Raw genomic sequence first — 22,273 nt, forward strand, 5'->3', positions numbered from 1 at the left:
AAAGAATGAAAAGGAGTTAAGAAAGCCTACGTGAATTATAGGACACCAAAAAGTGAATAAATATTCACATGGAGAAAAGGGAGGAAAGCTTATTATAAGAAATAATAGCTGAAAACTTTCCAAATCATGGGAAAGATCAGGCCACTCGGGTACAGGAATCTCAAAGGACCCTAAGGAAAATTCCAAAGCAGATTACTTTGAGACATATTATAATCAAAATGTTAAAAATCAAACACAAGAGAACTTTGAAAGCTCAAGAGATAAATGGCTCATCACATACAAGTGAACACCCATAAGGCTATCAGCAAATGTCTCTATAGAAATTTTGCAAGCCAAGAGAGAAGGGATCAATGTATCTGTAGTGCTAAAGGGAAAACAAACAAACAAACAAACAAACCAGGCTGCCAAGGTAGAGTACTATGTCTGATAAAGCTATCCTTCAGAAATGGAGAGATACAGACATTTCTAGACAAAAGCTAAGGGAGTTCATTACCATTAGACCAATGTTACAAGAAATGCTAAAGGGAGCTCCTCAAGCTGAAGTAAAAAGATGCTAAGTAACAACATGAAACAAATAAAAATATAAAACCCATTGGTAAAAGTAAATATGTAGTCAAATCCAGAATGCCCTAAAATAATAATGGTAGTGTGAAAATCAATTTTAACTTGAGCATAATTGTTAAAAACAATATTAAAAATAACTATAGCTATAATAATTTGTAAATGGATGCACAGTATAAAAAGGTGTAAAGTGTGACATCAATAACATAAAATGTGGGGGAACATTTCTACTTCAGTAGAAATGTAGACTTTTTCCCTGAATTGTAGGGTGTTTTTTTTTTTTTTAAACACAATTGAAGGTTGCTTGTTATATCTTAAAGTAGACTGTTATGTCTATAAGATATTTATCTATAGAGAAAGGAGTTAAAGTATATTGCTACATAAATTACAAAGGAAAACAAGAGAAGAAAAAAAGGACTAAAGGAACAACAAAAAGAAAATGATAACAAAATGGTAATAATGAATCCTAACCTCTACCTATAATTACTTCAAATTTAAATGGAATAAATATTCCAATTAAAAGACTGAATGGATTAAAAACAAGATCCAACAATATGCTGCCTATCAAAGAATCACTTTAGGGCAGCCCCGGTGGCGCAGCGGTTTAGTGCTGCCTGGAGCCTAGGGTGTGATCCTGGAGAGCCTGGATCGAGTCCCACGTCAGGCTCTCTGCGTGGTGCCTGCTTCTCCCTCTGCCTGTGTCTCTGCCCCCCCCCCCCCCCGTGTCTCTATGAATTGAAAAAAAAAAATCTTAAAAAAAAAAAAGAATCACTTTAGTTTTAAGAACACATATAGGCTGAAAGTGAAGGGATGATAAATGGCTACATTAAGAAAATAGAAAAATCTTAAACAACCTAAGTTTACACTACAAGAATTAGGGGGGAAAAACAAACTAAACCCCAAGTTAGCAGAGAAGATAAAAAAGATTAGAGCAGAGATAAATTAGAGACTAGGAAGACAATAGAAAAAAAAATCAATGAGTCAAGAGCTGGGTTTTTGAAAAGATAAACACAGATGACAAACCTTTAGCTAGACTATCCAAGAGGAGGGCAGCCCTGGTGGCTCAGCAGTTTAGCGCCGCCTTCAGTCCAGGGCGTGATCCTGGGATCCCAGGATCGAGTCCCACGTTGGGCTCCCTGCATGGAGCCTGCTTCTCCCTCTGCCCCTCTCTCACTCACTCTCTCTCTCTCTCTCTCTCCCCCCCTCTTTCTCTCATGAATAAATAAATAAAATCTTAAAAAAAAGACTATCCAAGGGGAAAAGAGAGAGAGGACTCAAAAGAATTATAAATGAAAGAGATGCTGGTGATTTTTAGTGAACATTTAAAGAATTAATGCAATTCTTCTCAAACTCTTCCAAAAAACTGAAGAGGAGAGAACACTCCCAAACTCATTTTACAAGACCAGCATTACCCTTTTACCAATCCAGATAAGAACACTTTTTATGGACACTTGGGTGGCTCAGTGGTTAAGCCTTTGGCTCAGGTTGTGATCCCAGGGTTCTGGGATCGAGTTCTGCTTTGGGCTCCCCACTGGAGGCCTGCTTTTTCCCCTCTGCCTACGTCTCTGGCTCTCTGTGTCTCTCATAGAGGATGAATGGAATCTTAAAAAGAAAAAAAAAAAGAGCGAGAGAGAGAGAGAACACTTTTTATTTTTTTTTTATTTTTTATTTTTTTAAATTTTTTTTATTTATTTATGATAGTCACAGAGAGAGAGAGAGAGGCAGAGACATAGGCAGAGGGAGAAGCAGGCTCCATGCACCAGGAGCCCGATGTGGGATTTGATCCCGGGTCTCCAGGATCGCGCCCTGGGCCAAAGGCAGGCGCCAAACCACTGCGCCACCCAGGGATCCCAGAACACTTTTTATAAACAAAGAAAACCACAGGCCAATATCCTTGATCAGTATAGATGCAAAAATTATCAACAAGTTCCTAGCAAACAGAATTGAACAGCACATTGAAAAGATTATGAACCATGATCAAGTTGGATTTATCTCTGAGTTGTGAGGATTGTTTAACATATGCAGATCAATAAACATGATATGCAGTATTAACAGAATGAAGGAAAAAAATCACTTGAGCCTCTCAATAGAGGCAGGGAAAGAAAGCATTTGACAAAACTCAACACTCTTTCATGATAAAAACTTTCAACACATTAGGTGTAGAAGGAACATACAATAAAAAAAAGTCCATATATGACAAGTCCAAAGCTAACATTATACTTAATAGTGAAAAGCTAAGTGCTTTTCCTCTAAAATCACAAACAAGACAAGGGTGGATGCTCTTATCACTCCTATTCAATACAGTACCGAAAGTCCTAGCTAGAACAGTTAGTCAAGAAAAAGAAATAAAAGTCATCCAAATAAGAAAGAAAGAAGTAAAATTGTCTCTATTTGAAGATGACATGATGTTATGTATCCTAAAGACTCCACCAAAAAACTGTTGGAATCAATAAACTAATTCACTAAAGTTCTGGGATACAAATCAGTTTATACAAAAATCAGTTGCATTCCTTAAAAAATATTTTATTGATTTATTCATAAGAGACACACAGAGAGAGGCAAAGACATAGGCAGAGGGAGAAGCAGGCTCCCTGTGGGGAGCCCAATGTGAGACTCGATCCCAGGATCCCAGTATCATACCCCGAGCCAAAAGCAGGCGCTCAACCAGTGAGCCACCCAGGTGCCCCTCAGTTGCATTCCTAAACACTAACAATGAACTATCTGAAAAAGAAATAAAGGAAAGAATCTTCTTTATAATGCATCAAAAGTAAAATATATTAGGAATAACTTAACCAAGCAGGTGAAAGATCTCTACACTGAAAACTATAAGATTTTGATGAAAGAAATTTAAGAAGACAGAAAATGGAAATATGTCCTATGTTCATGGATTAGAAGAATTAATATTGTTAAAATGTCTACACTGCTCAAAGCCTCAATAGATTTGATGCAGTCAATTCCTATCAAAATTCCAGGGATCCCTGGGTCGCTCAGCGGTTCAGCGCCTGCCTTTGGCCCAGGGTATGATCCTGGGGTCCCGGGATCGAGTCCTGCGTCGGGCTCCCGGCATGGAGCCTGCTTCTCCCTCTGCCTGTGTCTCTGCCTCTCTCTCCCTCTCCCTCTCTCTCTATCATGAATAAATAAATTAAAAAATATTTTTAAAAAAATTCCAATGTCAGTTTTCACAGAAGTAGAAAAAAACCCCAATTTGTATAAAACCATAACAAATCCCCAATAGATAAAGCAATCTTGACTAAGAAGAATGAAGCTGTAGGTTCACAATTCCTGATTTCATATTATACTATAAAGCTATAGAAATCAAAACAGGTACTGGCATGAAAGCAGACATGTAAATCAATGGAATAGAATAGAGTGCATAAAAATAAACCCATGCGTATATGGTTAAGTAATATTTGATAAGGAGTGAAGAACACTCAGGGGGAAATGATAGTCTTTTCAATGAAGTATAGGAAAAACTGGTTATTCCCATGGAGAAGAATAAAATTGGATCCTTGTCGCCACCACTTATACAATTTAACTTGAAATGGATTGAAGATTTCATTTTAAGGTTTGAAGTTGTACAATCCTACAAGAAAACATAAGGGAAAAGCTCCTTAACATCAGTCTTGGCAACAATTTTTGTGTATAAAATCAAAGCATAAGCAATAGAAGCAAAAATAAAAAAAGTTGGGTATACTTTAAAAAAGCTCTGCATGGCCAAAGAAATAACAAAATGAAAAGGCAGCTTATAGACTGGGAAAAAAATGTTTGCAAACCATATAACTGATAGTTAATATCCAAAATATAAGGAACTGATTCAACTCAATGGCAAAAACAAGTATTATGGTTAAAATTGGAGAGGTAACCTGAACAGACATTTTTATAAAAAAAACAAAAACAAAAACAAAACCAAACAGATGTACAGATGGACAAAGGGTACGTGAAAAGATGTTCAGTGTTACTAATCATCAGGGAAATGCAAATGAAAACCACAATAAGGTATTACCTCACACCTGCTAGAATGGCTAGTGTCAAAACATAAGAGAGATAATAAGTATTGGTAAGATGTGAAGAAAAGGAAGCCCTTTTACACTGCTGGTGGGAAGTAAACTGGCACAGCCACTATGCAATTAAAACAACAATGGGATATCACTATAAACTATAAGAATAATTAAAATTACTTATTTAATGCTGGTGTAAAGGTAAAATTGAATACTCTAAAAATGGCTTAGCAGTTCCTTTTAAAACTATAGTGGTCTTAAAAAAAAAAAAAAACCTATAGTGGTCTTAGTATTACAACCCAGCAGTAGCAATCTTAGGAATTTATCCCGGAGAGATGAAAACATATGTTCATACAAAAGGCTATGCATACATGTTCGTAGTAACATTCATAATACTAAAAACCTGGAACTGACCAAATGTCCTTCACCGATTATTGATAGTTATTAATGAATGGTTAAATACATCATAGTACATCCACATCATAGAATAACACTCAGCAATAAAAAAGAATAAGCTATTGTTTATTGTTGTGCTTATCAACATAACTTGAATGATTCTCAAGGAAATTATGCTGAGTGTAAAAGTTAATTTCAAAAGGATATATATTTGGGCAGCCCAGATGGCTCAGCGGTTTAGCACCGCCTTCAGCCCGGGGTGTGATCCTGGAGACCCGAGATCGAGTCCCGTGTTGGGCCCCCTGCATGGAGCCTGCTTCTCCCTCTGCCTGTGTCTCTGCCTCTCTCTTTCTCTCTCTGTCTCTCATGAATAAATAAATAAAATCTTTTTTAAAAAAAGAACAAAAGGATATATATTTTATGATCCTTGATATATAATAACCTTGTTAAATACCATGATAATAGAAATGGAGAATAGAATAGTGGTTGCCAGGCATGGATCAGGGGAGTAGGTGGGCATCACTAGAAAGTGATAGCAGGAGGGAGTATTGTGATAATGGTGCAGTTAAGTATCTACACACATGGTAAGATTGCAGAGTTGCGTGTGTGTGCACATGCACATTGCATGTAAACTGGTGAATGTAAATAAGTTCTACAGATTGTACCAATGTCAATTTCCTAGTTTTGATATTGTAGTATATAATTTTGCATGAAGCAAGCTGGGTGAAGTGTCCATGAGACTTTTTGTACATATCTTTGCAACTTCCTGTGAATTTATAGTTATTTCTTTTATTTATTTATTTTTTTATTGGAGTTCAATTTGCCCACATATAGCATAACACCCAGTGCTCATCCCATCAAGTGCCCCCCTCAGTGCCCATCACCCAGTCACCCCCACTCCCCGCCCACCTCCCTTTCTACCACCCCTTGTTTGTTTCCCAGAGTTAGGAGTCTCTCATATTCTGTCTCCCTTTCTGATATTTCCCACTCATTTTCTCTCCTTTCCCCTTTATTCCCTTTCACTATTTTTTATATTCCCCAAATGAATGAGACCATATAATGTTTGTCCTTCTCCGACTGACTTACTTCACTCAGCATAATACCCTCCAGTTCCATCCATGTTGAAGCAAATGGTGGGTATTTTTCATTTCTAATAGCTGAGTAATATTCCATTGTATACATAGACCACATCTTCTTTATCCATTCATCTTTCGATGGACACCGAGGCTCCTTCCACAGTTTGACTATTGTGGACATTGCTGCTATAAACATCGGGGTGCAGGTGTCCTGGTGTTTCACTGCATCTGTATCTTTGGGGTAAATCCCCAGCAGTGCAATTAATGGGTCATAGGGCAGGTCTATTTTTAACTCTTTGAGGAACCTCCACACAGTTTTCCAGAGTGGCTGCACGAGTTCACATTCCCACCAACAGTGCAAGAGGGTTCCCCTTTCTCCACATCCTCTCCAACATTTGTGGTTTCCTGCCTTGTTAATTTTCCGCATTCTCACTGGTGTGAGGTGGTATCTCATTGTGGTTTTGATTTGTATTTCCCTGATGGCAAGTGATGCAGAGCATTTTCTCATGTGCATGTTGGCCATGTCTATGTCTTCCTCTGTGAGATTTCTGTTCATGTCTTTTGCCCATTTCATGATTGGATTGTTTGTTTCTTTGGTGTTGAGTTTAATAAGTTCTTTATAGATCTTGGAAACTAGCCCTTTATCTGATATGTCATTTGCAAATATCTTCTCCCATTCTGTAGGTTGTCTTTTAGTTTTCTTGACTGTTTCTTTTGCTGTGCAAAAGCTTATCTTGATGAAGTCCCAATAGTTCATTTTTGCTTTTGTTTCTCTTGCCTTCATGGATGTATCTTGCAAGAAGTTACTCTGGCCAAGTTAAAAAAGGGTGTTGCCAAAAAAAAAAAAAAAAAAAAGGGTGTTGCCTGTGTTCTCCTCTAGGATTTTGATGGAATCTTATCTCACATTTAGATCTTTCATCCATTTTGAGTTTATCTTTGTGTATGGTGTAAGAGAATGTTCTAGTTTCATTCTTCTGCATGTGGATGTCCAATTTTTCCAGCTATTTATTGAAGAGACTGTCTTTTTTTCCAGTGGATAGTCTTTCCTCCTTTATCAAATATTAGTTGACCATAAAGTCGAAGGTCCACTTCTGGATTCTCTATTCTGTTCCATTGATCTATGTGTCTGTTTTTGTGCCAGTACCATACTATCTTGATGACCACAGCTTTGTAGTACAACCTGAAATCTGGCATTGTGATGCCCCTAGCTATGGTTTTCTTTTTTCTCTTTCTTTCTTTCTTTCTTTCTTTCTTTCTTTCTTTCTTTCTTTCTTTCTTTCTTTCTTTCTTTCTCTTTCTTCTTTCTTCTTTCTTTCTTTCTTTCTTTCTTTCTTTCTTTCTTTTCTTTCTTTCTTTCTTTCTTTCTTTCTTTCTTTCTTTCTTTCTTTCTTTCTTTCTTTCTCTCTCTCTCTCTTTCTTCTTTCTTTTCTTTTCTTTCTTTCTTTCTTTCTTTCTTTCTTTCTTTCTTTCTTTCTTTCTTTCTTTCTTTCTTTCTTTCTTTTTTGATTTTATTTGAGAGAAAGCACATGAGCAGGGAGAGGAGCAGAGAGCGGGAGACGTGCTGACTCCCCATCAAGACCTGAGCCAAAGGCAGACGCTTAGCAGACAGAAGCACACAGGCGTCCCCTAGCCACACTTTAAATACTGCATTCTCAAGGGTCATTTCTATCACTGCAGAAAGTTCTATCAGACAGTGCTATGTGAGATCTGTCAGGAGGGGGAATTCAGTACTTCACAAATCAGGACACAACAGCAGCTCAACTGAAAGGTCTCACATTTATTACTGAACCAACCTACTGGTATAGAGGCATAGTAACAGAGAAAATCATTCCCTTGATAAGACATGTCTATTGGCCCGGTAGGAAGGATGTTTCTATATTGACAGGATAGGAACATGTGATCTCCATGCAGCTTAAATATGTGTGCCAATTATGTTTGCTATTTCATGATGTGCAATGCTTCCTCATAGACCCAGCTTGGTTCTTCTCCAGTGCCTCCTCTTGGAGTTGTACCTGATTTTATTACCAGTTTTCATCCGAATCCACTGGGGAATAGGACGATTCTGCTTTTATTTCTTGGCCAGGAATCGCTTAATTCTGAAAGTCTTGTGAGAAGACATGGCGATCACAGTCAACCACACGCAACCAGGATGGCGGCGGAAAGGAGAGCTATGGTTTTCTTTTTTAATATTCCCCTGGCTATTCGGGGTCTTTTCTGATTCCACACAAATCTTAAGATGATTTGTTTTAACTCTGTGAAGAAAGTCCATGGTATTTTGATAGGGATTGCATTAAATGTGTAAATTGCCCTGGATAGCATTAACATTTTCACAAAATTAATTCTTCAAATCCTTGAGCATGGAATATTTTTCCATCTCTTTGTAGAACAGATTAACAAAACCAGGAGTTGGTTCTTTGAAAGAATTAGTAAGATAGATAAACCATTAGCCAACCTTATTGAAAAGAAGAGAGAAAAGACTCAAATTAATAAAATCATGAATGAGAAAGGAGAGATCACCACCAACACCAAGGAAATACAAACGATTTTAAAAACATATTCTGAGAAGCTATACGCCAATAAATTAGGCAATCTAGAAGAAATGGACGCATTTCTGGAAAACCACAAACTACCAAAACTGGAACAGGAAGAAATAGAAAACCTAAACTGGCCAATAACCAGGGAGGAAATTGAATCAGTCATCAAAAACCTCCCAAAACACAAGAGTCCAGGACCAGATGGATTCCCAGAGGAATTCTATCACACATTTAAAGAAGAAACCATACCTATTCTATTAAAGCTGTTTGGAAAAATAGTTATTTCAAAATAAACTTTCTTAGAAAACTGCGCATAAATAAAAAAATAGAAAATATTAAAAACATCGTTAGGAAAATTCCGATTTTTCTTTAAAGAAATGTGGCTGAATTCTCAAAAATAATAATGGAATGGAAAGAAAATAATCCCAGTACATAGTGAGATAGAGTGAAAATATCTTCAGGTCTATAAAAAAGGTTGATATACAAAACAAAACACAGAATTTGTCACTATTAAAATAAAAGGTATTCCTTATACTGCTGAGAATGATCCCAGATGGATGGTTAGAGATGAAAGAAGAAATAGAACAATAAGAATAGTAAATATAGGGATCCCTGGGTGGCACAGCAGTTTGGCGCCTGCCTTTGGCCCAGGGCGCGATCCTGGAAACCCGGGGTCGAGTCCCACGTCGGGCTCCTGGTGCATGGAGCCTGCTTCTCCCTCTGCCTATGTCTCTGCCTCTCTCTGTCTCTCTCTCTGTGACTATCATAAATTAAAAAAAAAAAAAGAATAGTAAATATATAGATATGTATAAATGTATACTAACCAGGGGTGATAAGTGCAATCAAAGTATTCTAAGTTCCTTGTAAAGTCTGAGATGAAGGAAAAGGACCAATTAATATTTAATGTTACATAAGACAGTATTAATGTATAATCTCTGGATAACCACAAAAAGAATATTAAAGGTATGTGTGACTTTCAGACAGAGGAAAAAGTAGACTAAATTTGAGCTGATGCAAGAAGAAGAAAAATGAACAGTTTTGACTAAGTAAATAGAAAAGTGATTGATACAAGATAGGAAGAATTTTTCCTAAAGCTATCAGAATTTATTGTATGGATATAATCCTTAAGATATTATAACAATGGCATAAGATTGGCAAATAGATAATGAAAGAGAATATAGGTTCTAGAAATAGGATCATGTATGTGGTCACTTGATTTTATGACTTTTCAGGGTATGTGCAGTCAGAATAAGTACTTATTATGTCGCAGTGTTCACCTATGATAATCCAGTATATCCATCACCAATTTGAAGCTATACTTGCCATAGAGAAGAAATGTATACATCCTTTCCTTAAGTCACTAGTTCTAACAGGAAGGGTTGGGCATGCATTATGAAATTTCCTCATTATTCTGTCATCTTGAGCACCTTATTTTAGTTATATATTCTTTATAAATGATAAAAGTCTAAAATAAATTAATTCGTACTCGACTGAGAGACATTCTTCTTCTTAGGGTGATTTCTACATACACCTGCTACTTCCGTCATGGGTTGATTTAATTAATTTCTTTGAGTTTTGAAATGCTTTACTATTTCTTCCAAGTATCACGTATATTTCACTCCTACAGTGGTATTTTCAAGGAAGAACCTGGAAATTCCTAACACCAGATAAATTGTTTTGATAGACTTTTATGTTGAACAATATAATTCCCTAACTGAAAGTGTTTTCATAGGGCATGTTAATATTTTTCAATGGTGACCTTGATATTTGCCTGGAAATTTAATTACATGAATATTTTCTCAGAGTGGATACTAAATACTCAATAATTTAAACAGAAAAGACATTTCTTTATTAGAGGAAAGATTAGTAAGCATTAGGTAAGTATTATACCACTTGTCATCATTCGATAGTTCTACTGGCTAGATTTACTTATTATTTGCTTATATTATTAAAAGTAGAGAGGATTCAGTGTCTATGACTTAGCTTTAGATTTGGAATGGCTAATTTTAATTGTGATAATTTCATTATTCTTAATTTTCATTATAAAATAACTTAATTTTTACTTTCCCCAGATTATCTAGATTAAATTCTATAATATACAACAGGGCTAATTAGATGCCTTTTCTTATTGTACATGAGTATTGTAAACTTAATTTTATATTAAATTATATTTGAAAAGGGCCATGAGCTCCTTTTCAGATAGTAGTGCAAATTTTCTAGGCCTATTTTGTTGTGGGTGGGTGTGTGACTATGATGGTTTGCATTGATGGGTTGTTGGTGAGAGGCAGGTAACCAGAAATAAGCAAGGATTTAACAAGCACATACTAGTTTGGTTGTGCGTCTTGTATGCAAGCCTTTAATTTACAGAGAATGATTAAATCTATATAAAATACTTGACGCTTGTGCATATTGGATTCAATAAATAACCGATACTTCAATTATTGCTATTCACATTTCTTCCTTTTCTTCTGAGATCAGTGTTCCAATGAAATCTCAGTTTTGGGAATGATGGGAGTGAGTTTAGTTAGGGCAGGCATGGGCATGGTTCTAGGGTGGAGGAAGGTTGAGCTACCAGCAGATAATTTGAGTTCTTTGAAGAGAGGATTTGACAGAAGAACATCAAACAATTCTCTGTCCCTTTCTCATTTGTGTATAGAAATCTAGATGCTGCATTGGAACCCATTTCTGGACAAAGCCAAAACTCAGAACAGAGCTTAAAGGCAGGGAAAAAAAAAAATCCTAGGTCTGCTTCCATTCAGAAAAATGAAAGGAGAGAAAGGAAAGCATGGGTTCTGTTGTGGGTAGAAATCAAGTAGAATTTGACCAACTGGGAATGGTGACACTAATTTAAAATAATGTGGTTTCAGGGTACCGGAGTGGCTCAGTCATTTAAGCATTTGACTTTTGGTTTTGGTTCAGGTCATGATCTCAGGGTCATGAGACCAAGCCCAATGTAAAGCTCTGTGCTCAGCATGGAGTCTGCTTGAGATTCTCTCTCTCACGTTCCCCCAATCCTCCTGTCTGCTCCTCTCTCATAAAAAATAAAATAAAATAAAATAAAATAAAATTAAATTAAATTAAATTAAATTAAATTAAATTAAATTAAAAATAGATAAAATAAAAAAAATAAAATAAAAGTTGTTTCAGAAAAAAGTGTAAATAAAATAAAAGTTGTTTCAGAAAAAAGTGTTTCTGGGAACAACTGATTTTAAGTGGACATTCTCTCATATATTTGTTGATAACCCAATGTCCATTACCTGCCCATTTATAACATATTAGTTGGGTGGTGGGGGTGGGGTGGGCACTCAGAAGGTTGAGATTTCAAATGCAAATTTTTAAGAGACGTAATTAAAAACAGAAAGTTGAAACATGCAGATTTAGAATTAAGTCAGTGATCAGGTCTTTATACAGTTTTGAACTAAAATATTCTGCAGATGATAATGTGCCATATGCAGTTAATATCTAAGTTAATTATAGATATTGAGTAAAAAGAATCTGATTGACACCACCTCCATTATTGAATGTAATACGTCTTGCATGTTTATTGATTTAACAAAAAGACTACATAATGATAGAGTCCTAAGATTTTAGAAATGGCTTTTTGTTTCTTGATAACTTTCTCTTGAGGTTAAGAGGAACAAAAGTAATAAGTACTCTTAGGGTAATGAAATAAAAAAGTAACTTACTCTCAAAGAAGTAATTAAGTAATTTGGGGGCAGAATGTCATGCTTTTTGTATGCTATGGGGCCCAGAACGAGAGTCCTTTACCTAGAGTCTGAAACCTTAGAGGATCAGTCTGTGGATGGATAAACACTGAGGAATGTTATGTAAAATTTGGTGTTTGTGTGTACACAAGTGCTTTTCTAATTGTTTTTTTTAACTAAGGAGTCCCATAGCTTTCATTAAATGAAATGGTCTTTTATTAAAATGATTTTTACTGTTGACTGGTTACCTTTTCCAGTTTTAATAATGACTCTACGATGAGCTACCTTCTCACTCATGGTTTTGCTTTTATCTAGTGGACATTAAAATTAAAATGCATTTTGAGACACTCATTGTTATTTAATTAGTATTCATTCTCCAGCTCATTAATTGTGCTAATGTTACATATAGTATGCGGTTGTCTATTATTAGATATAATAGCCCTAAATTCCATTAGTCCTTACATGTTGTATAATATAAATTTGCAATCAGTACTTAATGGTTCTTTAAATTATTTTTCAAAAATTTAAAAAATGTTATATTCATTTTTAAAATTAATATATTTGAATTGGTACCAATAACAAAATTATAATTAACATGGAAACAGATATTAATGCAGGAGATTCTCTCGACATATAGTATATTCATGAAGTTAAAGACTGTAGTTGATAATAAACTATATTAAGAGTACATCTACTTCTGGTTTAGAACCAGAAAAATAAAGCCAATAAAAAATGCAGTATGCATGTATAGCATCAAAAATGTATCCTATAAAACGTGATAAAAATGGTAATGATGGTAGTACTAATCAACACATAAAATATTATGATGTAAATATATAAAAGTAATACTAACATGAAAATATTAGCTAACACTTCTTTCAGGTGGATCATTGTGGGTTCAGTCAGGAAAACTGAAGCCACTCTATGTATCTGGATCATATAGGGTTTAAAACAAACCAGTTTATGTGATGGTGAATTAGAAGGTGGTACATGGAGGCCAGGGAAATGCTGCTAAAGGTTGTGGGGCTGTCACCAAAGGCAGGAAGAGCTGATCCTTAAGGTCTCCACCTGGATGGAGCACAGAAGTAAGCGGCTCTCAAATGCGTGCCTGAAAGCTGCCGCAGTCCTCAGTGTCCTTGCACAGCTCCCAGAGCTCTCTGCAGTGGTTTTCACAAATTTGCTGGGAAACTGCTGTGAATTTCTCATCTGCTCTCACATATGCCTGCAGTTAACTCTGGAGAATTTCTTCTATCTCTCTGTGCTCTTTCCAAGTCTCCTATGAATTCCTCACAGTAGGAAGCTCTAACCCAGATCACATAAAGGAGATTTTGGGAAACAGTTCCCAGCCTTAGAAGGAAATGGGGACAACCTATCATAGTAGGCTACATATATCCCAATCACTTTATGAATGCATTGCGATCATTTTATTTAATCCTCCTGGCAACTCTATGATGTAGGTTGTATCATCCACATTTAGTAGATGGTATTGAATGTTAAAGTGATTGTCTTGTGCAAAGTCTTACAGGACACCATCTGATTTCAAAGCTTTGGTGTCTAATCACTACGTTATCCTGTGTCTTCTGTTGCATTTTGTTTACATTAGTAATATTATTGATGCTAGCTAAGTATGAATTAAATTGGTGACAGTTGTTAATATATTTTGTTTGGAACTTTAATGCCTCAAATTTAAGTCTGTAAGTGCAAATTGATCATGTTAAAATTAATACCTACATTTTATCAGTCCCCAAGTCCTTAGCCTAAAATTTCCACAAATGTTTTGTTCTAGGGCAGGATTGCTATTACCATTTCCATTGTTTCAATTTTTATAAGCCCACAGCCAACAGTCTCCCAGGGATCCTTGGCTAAAGGAAGACTTGAATGTCACCGAAGCAGTAGATGAGGAGGGCGCCCACATTCTAGGCCTGATTCCTGGCTGAAAAGGGGGCAGGCAAGGTCATTAGAAGAAGAGGCCCAGGCGGGTCCTCTCTAAATCCTGCCCAAGTTCAGGGCAGCCCCTGAGCTGCTTGCCGGAGCTGCTTGGGGAGGGCTTTTGTTATTGAGCAGGACGGCTCCGCCGGGCCCCGGTGCTCAGAGCTGGGGAGCAGCCCCGCGGTCATTCCAGCATCCCTTTTGGGTCTGAGGCTGGCGTCCCGCGTAAGCTGGGCGGAGCAGGAGTAGGTTTGTGGCCACGGGCAGGACTCCCTGAAACACCGCAGCCAGCTCTGCGGCCACGGGACCCACGGGACCCACGGGACCCCCTTAGGGGGTGTCTTCAGGGCGTGTCCTGGCCCCGGGACTCCAGGGAGGCCTACCTCCCGGGACAGGCTTGGGGCGGAGTCCAAAGAGAGCCGCGTCCAGGGTCTCCTTTGGGGCAGTGCGGACGGAGGAGACTGCAGCCCGGGGCGGCGAAGGCGTTGTTACCGGACGCCTGGAATCTGCCGGCGCTCGGGTGCGGTTCTGGCTCCGGGGCAGGCGGCGAGTACCACCCCACCCCACCTCCCCCCGGGGGCCCCGGATCCCCCCTGCGGTTTGGGTCTGCGTCTGCGCCTTCGCAGCAGAGCGGGAAGTCACCCCCGAGCTCCAAGCCCCAGCGCCCTGGGCGCTCGCTCATCTGCGGCCTTTGCTAGCGGACGCCGAGCGCGAACCCAGGGGGCTGATGTAGCGTGGACGCCCAGCGCGAACCCAGGGGGCTGATGTAGTGTGGACGCCCAGCGCGAACCCAGGGGGCTGATGTAGTGTAGACGCCCAGCACGATCCCAAGGGGGCTGATGTAGTGTGGACGCCCAGCGCGATCCCCAGGGGGCTGATGTAGTGTGGACGCCCAGCGCGAACCCAGGGGGCTGATGTAGTGTAGACGCCCAGCACGATCCCAAGGGGGCTGATGTAGTGTGGACGCCCAGCACGATCCCAAGGGGGCTGATGTAGTGTGGACGCCCAGCACGATCCCAAGGGGGCTGATGTAGTGTAGACGCCCAGCACGATCCCAAGGGGGCTGATGTAGTGTGGACGCCCAGCACGATCCCAAGGGGGCTGATGTAGCGTGGACGCCCAGCGCGATCCCAAGGGGGCTGATGTAGCGTGGACGCCCAGCGCGATCCCAAGGGGGCTGATGTAGTGTGGACGCCCAGCACGATCCCAAGGGGGCTGATGTAGCGTGGACGCCCAGCGCGATCCCAAGGGGGCTGATGTAGTGTGGACGCCCAGCGCGAACCCAGGGGGCTGATGTAGTGTAGACGCCCAGCGCGATCCCAAGGGGGCTGATGTAGTGTGGACGCCCAGCGCGAACCCAGGGGGCTGATGTAGTGTAGACGCCCAGAGCGATCCCCAGGGGGCTGATGTAGCGTGGACGCCCAGCACGATCCCAAGGGGGCTGATGTAGTGTGGATGCCCAGCGCGATCCCCAGGGGGCTGATGTAGCGTGGACGCCCAGCGCGATCCCAAGGGGGTTGATGTAGTGTGGACGCCCAGCACGATCCCAAGGGGGCTGATGTAGTGTGGACGCCCAGCGCGAACCCAGGGGGCTGATGTAGTGTGGACGCCCAGCGCGATCCCCAGGGGGCTGATGTAGCGTGGACGCCCAGCGCGATCCCAAGGGGGTTGATGTAGTGTGGACACCCCAGCACGATCCCCAGGGGGCTGATGTAGTGTGGACGCCCAGCGGGATCCCCACGGAGCAGTGTAGTGTGGACGCCCAGAGGGATCCCCAGGGGACCAGTGTAGTGTGGACCCCCGGGCTCATCGTCTGCCTCTTGGTCAGGTTCTAGCACCCAGGGAACTTATGTCACAGCTGTTGCATTAATGGTAAGAATTGTAGTTAAGCCTCCTCTCCCTCCACAGAGTTCGGCCTCTCTACCTTACACCGGTTGCTCTTCTGGAGTCCTTTTTGCCTTATGTGAACCATCCCTGTGAACCTTTTCTGCAGTGGGGTTTCTGTCACCAACCTGACATTCTAGCTGCACGACTACTTTCTCATTTCACCAATCTGTCTGCCTCTCAGTTATGTCTTTGTGCATATAAATCTTTGGGTGGATGGGTGGTGGGATCATGGTAGTGGAAGTCAACCTTTTTTATTGTCAGGAGCATCTTTGCAAATCTGAGGATTTAAATTTTCACTTCTGCAAAAGGTTTCTGTCCAGTTCAATTCCTCAAAATTAGTCACATTCTAATGCCGGTGGATAGGTGGATTGAGTGAGAGTCAGGATAATTCCTCTCATAAACACGATAATCTAAAGCTAGACTGTTGTCCAGCCAAGGTACCCAACATACCCTATTGCAAACATTAACTATTTTCATTTTATTTATGGCTGAGTTTGTCCCGTGTTACTAATACATACTCATTAATGGAATGTTAAGGGTATCCAAAATTAGTTACTAGACTAATGATATTTTAAAAATTTAACAGTGGTACTTGGTTTATTATGACTGTATAACCCATATGTTTTTTATAACCCATCTTAAACACTTCAGTTTATTTTATTTTTTTTAAGTTTTTATTTTAAGGCTTTATTTATTTATTCATGAGAGAGACAGAGAGAGAGGCAGAGACACAGGCAGAGGAAGAAGCAGGTTCCATGCAGGGAACCTGAGTGGGACTCTATCCTGGGTCTCCAGGATTATGCCCTGGGCTGAAGGTAGCGCTAAACCGCTGAGCCACCCAGGCTGCCCAACTTCAGTTTATTTTAAAAGAAAGAAAAATATCCAGAGAAACTTTCCATCTCGTTTGAAAGGTAAAAAGAAATGTATGAGATCTTCAGAGGTTTCAGAATAGAAATTGCTGTGGCTTTAAAGCCTTGTTATCTGATCTGATTTTGCTTTATCTGAGTACCCAGGCCTTCTGTGACAGGAGTAATCTAGTTGGTCCTTCTATGCATTTTTCTTTTCTTTCTTTTTTTTGGGGGGTGGAGGGTAATGTACATGAATTTAAATAGAATATAATACATATTTTCTACAGAGGCAAAATCCAGAATGTTTTAAATTACATCCCATTGATGTATAATTGGGGTTTAACTGAACCCTGCTTTGTTTTAACCACAGTATAGGAATGACTTCTTTAGTTATAACTAGTAGTTGAGATCTTGAATAATAGAAATAAAGAAGACCTGTGCCAACTGGCTGTTTGTTTACTTCTTTTTCAGAATATACTTAAAAAAATCACATTTGTCTGATAAATTTTGCTACACAGTGTTTTTGTGGTAGAAATCCTTTGCTTGTTTTAGCTCCAACCCTATGTTCAATCTGCAGATTTGAGATACCCTGATTTATTTTATCAATGTCTTTGAGGTTACCTTGTAATCTTGCCATCTACAAAGTCCATTTAGCCTCTTCTCAGATAAATCCGTGTGTTTCCTGAGATATCATGACAGCAATTTCTTATATAGGAAGTTTGAAGAGTTTATTTTGCTGGGCTAAGAAATCTATGAATGCTTTAATTGCTGTTTACTAGGACAATAGGGGACTTTAATTACTAATATTTACCTGTGGTCAGTAAACCAAGAAAGAATTAGTTAATCCATTCATCCATTCCGTACCATCTATGAGCCAAGAAGAGTTCCAGGCCTAGGGAGAGAGTAGAGGTCAAACCAGGCCAGCCCATGTTCTTAGTGATATGGTGGAGGAGGATGAGCAGAGGCAGGCATAGAAAGATGAGCAAGTATTAAATGAGATGATTCTGGTTAAAGATGATTCTTTAACTATGAAGAAAATAAGATAATGAAGTGACAAAGACTTAGGAATATTCATTAGGGTAAGCCTCTTTTAAGAAGATAGCATTAGAGATAAATGATGACAAACCAGCCATCTGAACATCTGAGAGAAGAGCATTCAAGGCAGAAGAAATAGGCCACCAACACAAAAAGACAATGGGATGAGGAGAATTTTAAGTATCCCTTCTGTTAGCTCTCTTAATACTTGATTTTCTGGCCCACTCATAAGATTATTGCCTTGCACAGAATCTAAGCTTAAGATGATAATTGACAGACTAGAATTTTGGGCTAAATCCAGCAAGGTAAAATGTACTTGATATGACTGTACAGTGGTGCATACAAGTTCACAAACCTAGGTACACAGCATGAAGTGATATCCACATGGCTTGGCAGCTGTTCATATGAGAATAATCTGGGGATTCTAATTGACCACAAATTGGAGCTTGCTTTTTGCTGTTCTTGCCTGGAAAAAAACAATGTATAGATGTTACTCTTAGGCAGCTTTTTTGCCTAATATAAGGCATCATTATAGCTTATCCAAAAATGGAACAGGCTGCTTCAGCAGGTAGAGAAATCTTCATGGCTTAACTCATAAAAAAAAAAAAAAAAAAAAAAAAAAAAAAAAAAAAAGAATGAATACCCATCAGGGCTTTTGGAAAAAGTAAATCCTGTATTGTTGGGAGATTAGTTTAAGACACTTTTTGGTTTCTGCGAGTCTGTGGCTTATTACTTGTTTCTTTCATTCCAATAGAATTTTCTTCATTTTGTATTTGTATGTGATTAAGAAGGAAAAATAACATTAGTATCTAAGGTACATGGTGAGGTTTACTGAAAGTTTAGTTTGTAAAGGCATTTCTCAAAATAGTAATCTGAAGTTTAAAATTCTTGTGCTATAGTTTTTAAAAGAATTTAAAGTTCAAGTAGAATAACAAAAATAAATATATATATCTTGGCTTTGCCTGTGTTAGCTCTAAAACATAGCTATATAACGTAACATAGCTGCACTTCATTTTCCTCATAAGGAAGACAATAATTTGTACCTGCTTTTCAAGATTATTATTAGGATTGAATCATTTGCTATATGTAAAACAGTTAGAGAGTACCCGGCAATAGTAAATGCTTTGTAAGTGTTCGCTATTATTATTAGATATAAATGTATGTTCTATTCTACCTTCAGGAATTAATGACCAAATTAATAACTGAAACACCTGACCAGCCAATTCCATTTCTCATTGACCATCTTCAGTCTAAACAAGGAAACCGTGGACAACTTCAGAGAACTTTATCTGGATCTGCAGCTCTCTGGGCAGAAAGTGAAACATCAGGTAAGTGAAAATATTTATTTAACCATTGATTTTGATACATTTAATGTAAAAATGTACAAAATCTTTCTGATTATAAATGTAGATGGTTACCAAGGGTTTCACATATTCATTTGAAAATGTGCTTCACTCATATGCTAAAATTTCACTCGTGTGGAATTTAAGAGAAAAAAACTAATGAACAAATAAAGAGAAAAGAGACAAAAAAAAAAAGACTCTTAAATACAGAGAACACACTGGTGGTTGCCAGAAGGAAGGTTGTGGAGGGGTGGTTGGGGTGAAATAGAAAAAAAGGGATCAAGAGTATGCTTAGCTTGAAGACCACTGAGTAATATATAGAATTGAATCATTATGTTGTACACCTGAAACTAACATAACATTCTTTGTTAATCATACTTCAAAAAAGAGGAAAAAATTAACTTGTCATAAAATATTCTTGAATTTGAATATATTGTTATAAATTGTGTTATATATTATGCTTCAAAACATAATCTGTGTGTATTCAATTTTAATAGAGGATTCAGAGTTGCACAAAAAGACTTCAGTATGAATTCAAACTAATTATTCTAAGCTTATTTCTTTTCTTTTCATGAAGAATTTGAATTAAATACTTCTAGCTTACCTGTAGAAAGATAAACAAAGATTTTAATGGTTACCTTTCACTTTGCCCAAACTGATGATTATTCTCTATTTCCTGTGGTGCCTATTTTTATCTTATGTAGTAAGTTTGACTTTAAGAAGATTAATTTACCCTGGACATTGGAGAAACCAATCTTACTAAGTCTGCAATAGCCTCATCTCCCTAGTAAGCACTGGTTAAGATAATTGAGTAGACTTTTTTTAGGTGTTTTGGTTTAGCATTTACTTATAAAACCAAATCTCCTATGCCTGTTATGTTATTAGCCAACTCCAAGCCTAATTCTTATGGGAATCTGACTGACAGGACTCCAAATATGTTCCTGGAATGACATTTTCACTTCTCCCATCTTCTTCATGGCTTATGAGATCCCCTGAAAAGATCTTGGTCTCTCTCTTTTGGCTATAGTTTCATGTTGGTACCTTCTTGAGACCATGTTTCAAAGCCATACTAAAATGAGTAGGGAGAAGGGTATCCTCTGAAGAATGTAGAGCTCTCTGGTGTCAGTTATCCATTGAGAAGATTTCTGTATTATACAGGAAACTAGGATACAAACTTTTGGCATATGAAAGAGAAAACTCTTGCATTTTCCTAGCTTCACATTCTTGGATTTAGATTCTAAGTAACATGGGTATATAGGCATGAACACTGCTTTGTAGGTGCAGAGATGGCACCCATCATGTAAAGGCAGACCATATGAAATCTATGAGCCCAATGAAGCTCTTATGAGTCCATATTTATAAATTATAGTATCTGGGGAGATAGTAGTGTGTTAAACTCTGCAGTTTTAATCATCACACATTTAGTATCCTATACTTCCATGGGTCAGAAGTCTGTACCTACCAGAACTACATCCTTCATGTAATTTCACAAGGCTGGAAATCAAGATATTGGCTGGGTTGCATTCTCATCTGGAGTCTGGAATAAAAAAAAAGAACCTGCTTCCAAACTCATTCAGGTTGTTGGCAGCATTAATTTTATTGTAGCTCTGTGACTCAGGTTCCTGTTTTCATGCTGGATTTTAGTCCGGGGTTACTGTCAACTCCTAAATGCAATCCACAGTTCCTTGCCATGTGGCTCTTTCATATTACAGCAGCTTACTTTTTTAAAATCACCAAGGGAATTTCTCTCAGTCAAGTCTACTTAACGTATTTAACATAACATAATCATAGCATTGATATCCCATCACTTTTACCATATTCTTTTGGTTTGAAGCAAGTCAAAGATTCTATCTACTACACTCAAGGGGAAAGAATTATATAAGGCATAATGTCAGGGGCAGAGATTATGGGGATCATCTTAGAATTCTGACTAACACAAGTACTGATGACTTACTGCTTGGAGAGGGAAGGAGGTGAGGAGATTATTATAACTCCCAATTTACTGACTTAGGCAATGGCATAAATGCTTATTTTAATAAAGCAAGATGGCAACACAGGAGTAAATTTGTGAAGGGCAATAATGAGTCCACTTCCTATTGATGACTTTGAGTTTCTTGTGAGGCATCTTCATAGATAATTCCAGGAGGCAGTTAGATATGAGTCTAAAACTCTGGTGATGGGTCAAGGCAGGAATCACAGAGTGGCATTCAGCATTATGGGTATAATTGTTAAAGTTATGAGAGTGAAAGAATAGAGGAAGTTGTGGTCAAATTTCCCGGTAAAGTGGAAGATGGACTGGGGGAATGCAAGTGTGAGGTTATATCTGATACCTAAAATTTTGTCTTTTTATTAATAAGTAAGTAAGAAGTAAGGTTGTTGCTGAGGACAAGAGGGTTGGGAATTGAATAGGAGAGATTGGAGTGATGCCAGTTGTGAAAAGTCACCAAAGAAAAGGAGGAAATAGTTGGCAAAAGGAAAAAAAAAGACTGTGAGGCAGTACTGGGGCTTCTCTGAAGTTGAAGACATGAATGAAATCATCAGTGCAGTTGTGATTTTCTGCAGTGGTGCCCAGAAGCAGTGGGAAGGGAGCAGAGCAAACAGTTGAGGGACTGAGTGAGAATTGTAGTTGTGACAGGGCAAAGGTGGAGGGCAGAAGAATGGTTTTACAAAGCAGTTGACAACATTTGGAGCAATTTATGCAAGTGATCAAAGCACATGGTCTAGTATGAGAAGATCTTGAGCAAGGATAGAAAAAGAATTAGACGGAGACACTTGGGTGGCTCAGTGGTTGAGCGATCTGCCTTTGGCTGAGGTCGTGATCCTGGGGTCCTGAGATCAAGTCCCACATTGGGCTCCTTGCAGGGAGTTCTCCTCCCTCTAAGTCTTTGCTTCTCTCTCTGAGTCTCTAATGAATAAATAAATAAAATCCTTTAAAAAGAGAAAAAGAATTAGACAGAAACGC

The 22,273-nt window shown here is 38.6% G+C and overlaps 1 protein-coding gene and 1 pseudogene across 1 annotated transcript in view; one reads left to right on the forward strand and one right to left on the reverse strand.

Annotated features, from left to right (window-relative positions):
- C29H8orf34 (chromosome 29 C8orf34 homolog) overlaps positions 1 to 22,273 on the forward strand; it is a 387,205-nt gene that overhangs the window by 64,279 nt on the left and 300,653 nt on the right. Inside the window, 1 exon segment of the mRNA NM_001195666.1 lies at positions 19,149 to 19,296. Within this exon segment, the coding sequence (NP_001182595.1) occupies positions 19,149 to 19,296 (148 nt within the window).
- Positions 7,995 to 8,150, reverse strand: LOC106558027 (annotated as a pseudogene).

Source organism: Canis lupus, chromosome 29 (genome assembly GCF_011100685.1).
Source record: "Canis lupus familiaris isolate Mischka breed German Shepherd chromosome 29, alternate assembly UU_Cfam_GSD_1.0, whole genome shotgun sequence".
In the NCBI taxonomy this organism is placed as follows: domain Eukaryota; kingdom Metazoa; phylum Chordata; class Mammalia; order Carnivora; family Canidae; genus Canis; species Canis lupus.